The sequence below is a fragment of the Dasypus novemcinctus genome, chromosome X (assembly GCF_030445035.2).
Source record: "Dasypus novemcinctus isolate mDasNov1 chromosome X, mDasNov1.1.hap2, whole genome shotgun sequence".
NCBI lineage: Eukaryota > Metazoa > Chordata > Mammalia > Cingulata > Dasypodidae > Dasypus > Dasypus novemcinctus.
This window is the reverse complement of record NC_080704.1, coordinates 17162271-17173115: the sequence shown is the minus strand read 5'-3', so window position 1 is coordinate 17173115 and position 10845 is coordinate 17162271. Positions and strand designations below refer to the sequence as shown.

Here is a 10845-nt window from a genome sequence, read left to right as displayed (position 1 = left end):
TCTGTTCTGCCATGTGACAAAAATAGGCTTGCCAAGGCAGGTGAGGTGGATGAATGCTCGGAGCCTCACAGAACTCCAATCAAGTGCAACTATAAATAATACTGAGAAAAGTTTACCATTGGATCAGTGGAATATACTTTCAAAGCATTCAATTAGCTTACTGTTTGCAGTATTCTAAGCTATTCGCATCGACACATTCATTGTAGTGCTTGCTGCAAGGGAGGCATACAATGGGTTGTTTTGGCTAAAGTATGCTGGGAAGAAATTCCCTGGGTTTTAAATAAAAGTAACAGTATTAAACAATCTCATGGCCATCACTGACGGGCTGCTTAAATAAATGATATCTCCTTCATTCCTGGTGTTGGGAGGGCCCAGTGGGAAGGGAGAGAGAAAAAAAATACTGTTCCAAATGACTGAGCTGGAGAAATCAAAGCTCCTTAAGATCCTGATGGCACCTGTCATTTTATAAAGGTTTTCCTTCACGTAAAACTACTTCATTGCCTCCCAATTTCTCTCCAAGTATCCATTGGTCATTAATATCATCCATGCCATTTACTTGCCACTCATGTTTAATACCTGTGAATTTCTTTTTCGTGGCATCTTTAGAGCAAGCATAAATCATCTGGCTTTTTAAAGGTGCACTTTCAGGAGCCCAGAATAGAAATACCAGGTCTTCTTTCTTATACTTTTCTGTTTTGTGTGTGGCATTGAACAAAGCATATCGGCGATCATTCAGAGGTAGCAACTTAGGGAGGAGGTGTAGTTCAGTGGTTGAGTGCCTGCTTTGCAGGTACAAGAGGTAGCAACTTCACAAATGATGTGTAGGGGTCCTTTACAGTATCACCAGTGCCAAACAAGATCTGCTTTTCTACCTCTACAATTATTTATCTTTTGTCATCGCTTAAACAGAAGGAACTGCTTTATTTTTTTGATCTCTTGTATAGATTTCCTTACTTTCATATCACTAACAACTTTGATGGCTTCATTATTCACTGTAACTCCAGAAGCCATGGTACCCATAGGCTTCCTTTTCACTCTCTTGACAAACTCCTTTGAAGCACAAAAGTTTTTAATTTTGATAAATTCCCATTTATCTAACTTTTCTTTCATTGCTTATGCTTTGAGTGTAAAGCTTATGAAACCATTGCCTACCACAAGATGTAGAAGATGCTTCCCTGTATTCTTCTAGGAGTTTTATGGTCCTGGTATTCATATTTAGGTCTTTAATCCATCTCGAGTTAATTTTTTTATAGGGTGTGAGATAGTGTTCCTCTTTCATTCTTTTGGATATGGATATCCAGTTTTCCCAGCACCCTTTGTTGAAGAGACTGTTCTTTCCCAGTTGAGTGGATTTGACAGCCTTGTCAAATATCAGTTGGCCAAAGATGTGCCAGTCTGTTTCTAAACTCTCAATTCAATTCCATTGGTCTATATGTCTATTCTTATGCCAGTACCATGCATTTTTGAGCACTGTAGCTTTATAATACACTTTAAAGTCAGGCAGTGTGAGTCCTCCAACTCTACTCTTTTTCAAGATGTTTTTGGCTATTCGGGGGCCCCTTACACTTCCAGATAAATTTGATAATTGGCTTTTCCATTTCTGCAAAGAAGGCTATTGGAATTTTTATTGGGATTTTGTTGAATTTGTAAATCGATTTGGGTAGAAATGACATTTTAACAATATTTAGTCTTCCAGTTCATGAACACAGTATGGCCTTCCATTTATTTAGGTCTTCTTTGATTTCTTTTAGCAACGTTTTGTAGTTTACTGTATACAAGTCCTCTGCATCCATAGTTATATTTATTCCTACATAGTTGATTCTTTTAGTTGCTATTGTAAATGGAATTTTTGTCTTGATTTCCTCCTCAGATTGTTCATTACTAGTGTATAGAAACACTGTTGATTTTTACATGTCGATCTTATATCCTGCCATTTTGCTGACTGAACTCATTTATTAGCTCTAGTAGCTTTATTGTAGTTTTTTGGGACTTTCTTTCTATATAGGATCGTGTCCTCTGCAAATAGTGAAAGCGTTACTTCTTCCTTTCCAATTTGGATGACTTTTGTTTATTTTTCTTGCTTAACTGCTCTAGCAAGAGCTTGTAAAACAATGTTGAATAGGAGTGGTGACAGTGGGCACCATTGCCTTGTTCCAGATCTTAGAGGGAAAGCTTTCAGTCTTTCAACATTGTATATGTTATCTGTGGGTTTTTTCTTTCTTTTTTTTTTCAGATCTAGCAATTATATTTTATTTTTTTATAAAAAATACAAAGCAAACCTGGCAAAATAATGAAATTTGAAAATTATGAGTGATATGCATGTAGCTGTTTTTCAAACCAAACCAAACCAAACCAAACCAAACCAAACCAAACCAAACCAAACCAAACCAAACCAAACCAAACCAAACCAAACCATACCATGAATAACCCAGGTAGAATTAAAATTGTATAAATTAGTGTGGAATAGCAGAAATGCAAAGATAATTCATCATTACAAGTTCTATCAATATAAAATACCACACAGACTTTTAAAAAAATGCAAAGTCATCTCAGTGTGTACAGAAACAGCATATTAAAAGTTAACATTGAAAACCTTAAAGTGACCCTGTACTGGCTGCCTTAGTCTTTCTACTCTGTGCTTCCCAAGTCCTTAGAAGGGCACCCAGTCGGTTAAACCCCCAAGGCGCCAAGCTTGTCCCATGTGCTCTCCTGCCAGCTTCTTGTACCTACCCCATTGACTGGAAGGCTCCACAAAGCTATTTTATATATCCAAACAGATAATTACCTGTTAATATTTAAAATAATTTGATAAAGTAGCCATAGAAGCAGAAACAAAATGAAAATTCAACATTTATTCATAATCGGAAAGATGATTGGAAAATAACTTCAATAGGTTAAGGGTTATCTACCAATCATGTACAGGAAAGATCATACTCTCTACTCTAGGGTAAAATGTAGAAGTATTCTTCATTAACACATGGCATAAGATAGGAATGCCCTACCAACCATATTATCCAACCCTGAACTTGAAGTTAAAGTCAACACAAGGGATTAAGGAAAAAGAAGATGTTAAGAGGCTTGCCAAGGAAGCCTCTTATTTTTTGGAGATATTGTTCTTGTCTCTATCAACCAACTAAGAGAACCTACAGAATTAAGAATTAAGAAATTCAGCAATATTGCTGGAGACCAGAGAAACACAAGAAACAAATTATTTCTATATACCACTAACCACGTACAGAATTTTAGAACCATAAAAAAACACTGAATCTCAGAATTATAAACTTTTCCAGAATGGGAGAATTATATTTAAACAAGAAATTAATGAAAAAGAGCTGGTTCTTTGGGGAAAAATTCCACAGTTCAACAACATAGTGTAACTATTTGCTAATCTAGTCATTAAAAAGAGAGGGGAGGGCATGATCATTAGTCCAGTTCTGTGTTTCTTTTGTATTCTACACACATCTGTTCACATGAAACTCTTTGTTAGATCCCCCAAAAGGGGGATGGGCCGCTGAAAGGTCCATGGTGAGAAGATCCTCATCAATTAGCACTGAGACTAGTGCCAAAACCCACCTAATATAAGAAATTCGGTAATTTTAATTTGGTGGGGGGAAGGATGCTGTCATAGGGTGCTGGGGAATGGGTGCATTTTTAAAGGGAAAAGTGCTGAACTGGGGTCTGAAACAAAACTAAACAGCAATACCAAGGCCCGAAGGTACACTGTATATCAGGTCGCAAACTTCTTTGCCAGGGTTATCTATCTTGCTGATATTCTAGTCTGCCACTGCTCCAAAATCCTGCAACGCATCCTGCATCAAAAAAACAACAACGAGTGTCTTCTGTTCACGTTTGGAGGTCCTTGTAGGTTGCGCAGTGTTACATGCAGTGCTGTCAGAAGATCCTCTCGTGGTCACCAGCAGGGCGGCAGTTCGTTCCAGAAACAGGCATCTCCGGGCCTTTCACGGAGGCCGGGGAGGGCGCTGAGGACGCTCCTGGGGGCCTGGACTAGGAGAGGGAGGCAAAGGCTGGAGTGGGGAGCTGGGGAAGGGCCTCAGAAGGTGGACATCCTGGGTGAAGTAGGGGTGAGGCAGGCGTCTCTCCCACTTAGGAGTGGGGGCCCAAGGGGAGGGCTCTGGGGTGGGGCCCTGCAAGCAGGGGCTGGGGTGGGGGAAACCAGAGCCTGAGCCGGCTGGAGGGTCCACCCAGGGCGCCAGGTGTTCGGAGTCCTCGTCTCCCTCTGTGTCCACATCTCCCTCCATGTCGGTGTCTCTCTCGACGGTCTCGTCCGCTGGGACGCAGAATTATTCCTGCTGGGGAGCGCCCGGGACAGAGCCGGGTTCACGGGCCACGGTCAGGTCGCCCTCTCCGCCCGGGGCCTCGGGGACCAGGAAGAGGGTATGGTCCTTGCAGGAGCGACGGGGGCGCGGGCTCCAGCACCAGGTCGGTGTCGCCCAGGGGCACCTGCAGGGCCCAGCCCGCCGCCAGCACCACCACGGAGGCGAGCGCGCCCTCGGGCCCGGGCCCCGCGGGTCCTTCCAGGAGGGCCGTGGCCTGCGGCGCGGGGCCCGCGGGCTCGTCCGGTCGGCGGCGCTTGGCAGGGCCGGGTGGTGCGGGCTGCGGTGCCCACCAGGGCGCAGGGTTGCGGGCCAGCTGCCCACCATCTCCACGGCGCTGCTGTCGGCGCCCCACGCTGGGCGCGCAGGGACGGCGGGGACTCAGCCCGGCGGCGGCGGCGGCGGGGCTCCACGGCCGGGCGGGTGGGGAACGGGGCCCCTCTGGGGGGACCACAGCCACGTTGAAGGGCCGCAGGGCGAGGCCTCGAGCTCACCCTCGCTCCGCACGCCAACCCGGGTGCACACTGGGCACCCAATTGCTGTGGGTTTTTTCATGTGTGCCCTTTATCATGTTGAGGAAGTTTCCATCTATTACGATCTTTTCAAGTGTTTTTAAAAATACGCCTTTTTATTTATTTTTAAAAGATACATAGATCACACAAAATGTTACATTAAAAAATATAGGAGATTCCCATATGTCCTATCCCCCCACTCCCCACTTTTCTCACATCAACAACTTCTTTCATCATTGTGGCACACTCATTGCATTTGGTGAATACATTTTGGAGCACTGCTGCACCGCATGGATTATAGTTCACTTTGTAGTTTACACTCTCTCCCATTCCATTCAGTGGGTATAGCAGGATATATAATGCTCTGCATCTGTCCCTGCAACATCATTCAGGACAACTCCAAGTCCGGAAAATGCCCCCATATTACACATCTTTTTCCCTCTCTCTGCCTTCAGCAACTCCATTGGCCACTGTCTCCACATCAATGATATGATTTTTTCCATTCCCAGAGTACAATAATTCTATAGTAGAATACCAGTAAGTCCACTCTGGTCCATATTTTTATTCCTCCATCCTGAGTCCTGAGGAGTCCTTTTCAAGTGTTTTTATCAAGAAATGATTCTGGATTTTGTTGAATGTCTTTTTTTGCATTGATAGAGATGATCATGTAATTTTTTTCTCCTTCAATGCCTTAATGTGGGGTCTTTCATTAATTGATTTTCTTGTGTTGAAGCACCCTTGCATACCTGGAATAAAACTCAGGTGTCGCAGTGTATAATTCATTTACTGTGTTGTTGGATTCAATTTGCAAGTATTTTTTTTGAGGAATTTTGCATTTAAATTAATTAGAGAGACTGGTCTGTAATTTTCTTTTCTTGTAGACTTTTTATCTGGCTTTGGTATTAGGGTGATGTTGGCTCCATAGAATGAATTAGGTAATATTCCCCCTTAAATTTTTTGGATGAATTTGAACAGGATTGTTGTTAGTTCTTTTTGGAATGATTGGTAGAATTTACCTGTGAAGCCATCTGGTCCTGAGCTTTTCTTTGTTGGGAGGTATTTGATGATTGATTCAATCTCTTCACTTGTGATTGGTCTGATGAGGTCTTCTGTTTCTTCTAAAGTCAGTGTAAGTTGTTCTTGTGTTTCTAGGAATTCGGTCATTTCATCTAAGTTTTCTCATTTGTTGGCATAGAGTTATTCATAGTAGACTCTTATGATCCTTTTTTATTTCTCTGGGGTGGGTGGTGATGTCCCTTCACTCATTTCTGATTTTATTTATTTGCATCTTCTCTCTTTTGTTCTTTGTTAGTCTAGCTAAGGGTTTGTGAATTTTATTAATCTTCTCAAAGAACCAAATTTTGGTTTTGTTAATTCTATTGCTTTTTTAAATTCACAATTTCATTTATTTCTGCTCTAAGCTTTGTTATTTCTTTCCTTCTGATTACTTCGAGATTAGTTTGCTGTTCTTTTCCTAGTTCCTCCAGGAGTGCAGTTAGGTCTTTGATTTTAGCTTTTTCTTCTTTATGTAGGCATTTAAGGCTATAAATTTCCCCCTCAGCACTGCCTTCACTGCATCCCATATGTTTCAATATGTTGTGTTCTCATTTTCATTTGCCTTGAAATATTTACTGATATCTCTTGTAATTTTTAAGAATTTAAGAATGTGTTGTTAAATCTCCATACGTTTTTAAATTTTCCAGTATTCCACCCATTATTGATTTCCACCTTCATTTCCTTGTGGACAGAGAAAGTGCTTTGTGTAATTTCAATCTTTCTAAACTCATTCAGACTTGTTCTATGACTTAATATGTGGTTTATCCTGGAGAGTGATCCATGAGGACTTGAGAAGAATGTATATCCTGCCGTTGTGGGGTGCAGTGTTCTGTATATGTCCCTTAGGTCTAGTTCCTTTAATGGTTTATTTAAGATCTCGGTTTCTTTATTGATCTTTTGTTAGATGTTCTGTCTGTTGCTGAGAGTGGTGTATTGAAGTCTGAAACTATGATTGTAGAGGTGTTTATTCCTGCCCTCAATTTTGCCAGTGTTTGCTTCATGTGTTTTGTGGTACCCTGGTTACATGTATAAATCATTTGTGATTATTCTTTCTTCTTTGTAGATTGCCCCTTTTATTAATATATAGTGCCCTTCTTTGTCTCTTAGAACAGTTTGCATTTAAAATCTATTTTGTCCAATATTATTATATTCACCCCGGCTCATTTTTTGTTGGGAATATATATCCTGCTGTTTGGGGGTACATTGATCTGTATATGTCTGTTAGGTCTAGTTCATTTATCATATTATTCAAGTTCTCTGTTTCTTTACTGTATTTGCCTCATGTATTTTGGGGCACTGTAGTATTTATATTTATGAGAGACATTTCTTCTTTGGGGATTGTCCTTTTTATTAATATGTAGTGTCCTCCTTTCTTGTCTTTTATAGCACCTTTTAACTTAAAGTCTATTTTGCCCAATATTAGTATAGCTACCCCAGCTCTTTTATTTTTGGATACAATGTGCATGTAATATTATTTTCCAAACTTTCACTTTCAATCTACTTGTGTGCTTGTGTTTAAGGTGAGTCTCTTGTAGACAACTTATAGATGGATTGCATATTTTATCCATTCTTCCAATCTGTGCTTCGTAAATGGAGAATTTAATCCATTAACATTCAATGTTATTACTGTAAAGGTAGTATTTCAACCATTTTATCCTTAGGCTTTTATATGTCATATTTTATTGTGTCTCTTTTTCCTTTTTAGTTACCCTTACTAATAATCATTCCTCCACTCTCCTCCAAACCTCCCTCTTTTCCTTTTCCTTTTCAGCCTGCAGATTTACTTTTGGTATTCCTTATAGTATTTCTTGTTGATTAATTCTCTCAGTTTCTGTTTCTCTGTGAATATTTTAAACTGCCACTCATTTTTGAAAGACAGTTTTGCCTTAAGTATATCATGTCACTGCCTTCTTGCTTCCATGGTTTCTGATGAAAAATTAGCACTTAATCTTATTGAGCATCCCTTGTATGTGATGGCTCTTTTTTCTCTTGCTGCTTTCAGGATTCTCTCTTTACCTTTGGCATTTGAAAATCTGATTAGTATGTATCTCAGAATAGTTCTGTTAGGATGTATTCTGTTTGGAGTATATCCATGCCCCTCATAAAAGTTGTGAAATTTTTCAGCCATTATTTTCTCAAACACTTCTTTTGCCCCTTTTCCCTTCTCATCTCCCTCAGAGACCCTCACCATGTGAGTGTTTGCACTCTTTGTGCTGTCATCAAATTCCCTGAGACCCCACTCAATTTTTTCCATTTTCTTTCCCTATCTGTTCTTCTATCTGTGTGATTTCAGATGTCCTATCTTCTAATTTGCTAATTCTTTCCTCTGCCTGTTCAAATCTGCTGTTTTGTTATTCTAGTGTATTTTTAATATCTTCTATTGTGACTTTCATTACCATAAGTTCTGTTATTTTTCTATGTATGTTTTCAGTTTCTTCTGTATGCTCACCCACTGTTTTCTTAATATGCTTTATTTCTTCTTTCATCTCCTTGAATTGATTTAGACGATTTGTTTGGATGTTATAGCAGTTTGATATGGTTATGAAGTCCAAAAATAGATATTGGATTATATTTGTAATCTGGTCTGTACCTGGGTATGATTAAGTTATGATTAGGGCTTTGATTGGGCCATGTCATTAGGGCATTGAGTTCCCCTTAGGGTGGGAACTCACAGGTAAAAGGCATGGCAAGGGACAGAGTTGAGGGTTTTTTGATGTTGGAGTTTTGATGTTGCAGTTTGATGCCTTAAGCTGGAGCTCCAAGAAGTAAGCACACAGAGGAAAGAGAAGCAAGCCCCAGGAACAGAGGAACCCTGAGCCCAGGAAGAAGCAAGCCCTGGGAAGAGAGGAACCCTGAACCCAGAGAGAAGCAAGACCCTGGAAGGGAGGGACCGAGGAAGCCTGAACTCTCTCAGACATTGGCAGATATCTTGATCCAACACATGAAAATAGACGTTGGTAAGGGAAGTAACTTATGCTTATGGCCTGGTATCTGTAAGCTCCTACCCCAAATAAATACCCTTTATAAAAACCAACTGATTTCTGGAATTTTGCATCAGCACCCCTTTGGCTAACTAATTTTGAGTAGTTATTCTAAAATCTTCCTCTCTTCTGACTTTTTAATTTGTTTCTTTGATTGGGCCATAGCTTCCTGTTTCTTAGTATGGCTTGTAATTTTTGCTGATGTCTAGGCATCTGATTATCTTTTTTTTTTTTAAGATTTATTTATTTATTTTTATTTTTTCCCCTTCCCTCCCGCCCTACCGTGGTTGTCTGTTCTCTGTGTCTATCTGCTGCATGTTCTTCTTTGTCCGCTTCTATTGTTGTCAGCGGCACAGGAATCTGTGTCTCTATTTGTTGTGTCATCTTGTTCTGTCAGCTCTCTGTGTGTACGGCACCATTCCTGGGCAGGCTGCACTTTCTTTCGCACTGGGCGGCTCTCCTTACGGGGTGCACTCCTTGCATGTGGGGCTCCCCTACGCGGGGACACCCCTGCGTGGCACGGCACTCCTTGCGCGCATCAGCACGGCGCATGGGCCAGCTCCACACGGGTCAAGTAGGCCCGGGGTTTGAACCACAGACCTCCCATGTGGTAGGCGGAGGCCCTAACCACTGGGCCAAATCCGCTTCCCGCATCTGATTATCTTGATGAGTTACTCTGATGGTCAGTTTCTCTGTCTTGCCTAGGGATTTATACTTGTTAGGTTTTGTGTTAAGGTTCTTCTTTGACATTTGGATTAGCTTATTCTCAATCGTTAAAGTTGCCGTGTTTAACTAGTCAAAACCAGACCAGATATCCAGAAAAGGAGGAGCAGACCAGCTCCAAAGAGCCAGTTCCTCTGCAGTGGCCTCTCTCATTCTCCTGTGCTGTTCATTCCTGGATGCTTTATTGTGATCCCCTGGCCTCTGTAGTTCAAGCACTGCCGTCTCAGTCCCCCTGCACCTGCCTGCACCTGCCTATGTCCAGTGAGACCTCCCTTACAAGCCACCCATCCCAGTTCCCCTGCCCCCAGCATGGCCTCTCCCACAAGCTGTTCATGCTACTTCTGCCCTCAGCAAGGCCTCCTTCATGAACCACCCATGCTGCTTCTCCTGTGTCTGGCAAGTCCTCCCTCGCAGGCCATACACACTGCTTCCCCTGCACCCCTGCCGCTTCTGCTATGCCCAGTAAGGCCTCCCTTGTGGGCTTCTTGTGCCACTTCCCCTGTTCCCAGTAAGGCTCCCTCATCAGCCACTTGTGCTACTTCTCTTGCACCCATGTTGCTTCCTGGCAAGGCCTCCCATGCGGGCTGCCCACACCGCTTCCCCTTTGCCCCTGCTGCTTTCTCAGCCTCTGGCAAGGCCTTCATCATGGGCCTCCCATGCTGCTTCTCCTGTGTCTGGCAGGGTCTCCCTCACTATCCCCCACCACACTTCCCTGTGTCCCTGCCACTTCCTCTGTATCCTGCAAGCTTACCTATCTTCTTGCCATTTGTGTTCTGTGACTCCCTAATCTGCCATCTTGGATCAATTCCATTCCTTTTTATTTCTGGTATTGTAGTGGATTCCACCTATGCACTTTAATTATATACATAATTGTATGTTTGGTCAGTTGTATGTTTTTTCAAGGGCATAAGCTGTATCCAGATTTCTGGCTACCCCCTTTTAAAAATGTGCGTGCTCATTTATCTCTTCCATTTCTGAAACCTAGCCTATTCCTAAGTAATTATTAATTCTCATCACTTACTACCAAGACCTTTATGGTAAATGCTGCAATTTGTGGGCAGGCTTTTGGTGGTTCTTTCTATTTGAATGGCCTTTGTTTGTGGCAGCTCAAGAAGCTCTAACAGCATCCCTCTTAACTACTTGGGCTCTAAGCTCATGGGGAAAGCCCACCTTTAGGGCATTGGAAACTGGCTTCTATTTGTGGACAAGTAGGCTTCCTAACACTGATCTCCAGAATCA

At 41.9% G+C, this 10845-nt stretch overlaps 1 protein-coding gene across 1 annotated transcript; it reads right to left on the bottom strand.

The window, feature by feature from the left end:
* Positions 1-463: 463 nt before the first annotated feature.
* LOC101425442 (cofilin-2-like) lies at positions 464-1011 on the bottom strand. The gene is given in 3 exon segments (XM_012521898.1): positions 464-745; positions 795-915; positions 917-1011. Coding segments are annotated over 3 exon segments (498 nt in total).
* Positions 1012-10845: the final 9834 nt, after the last annotated feature.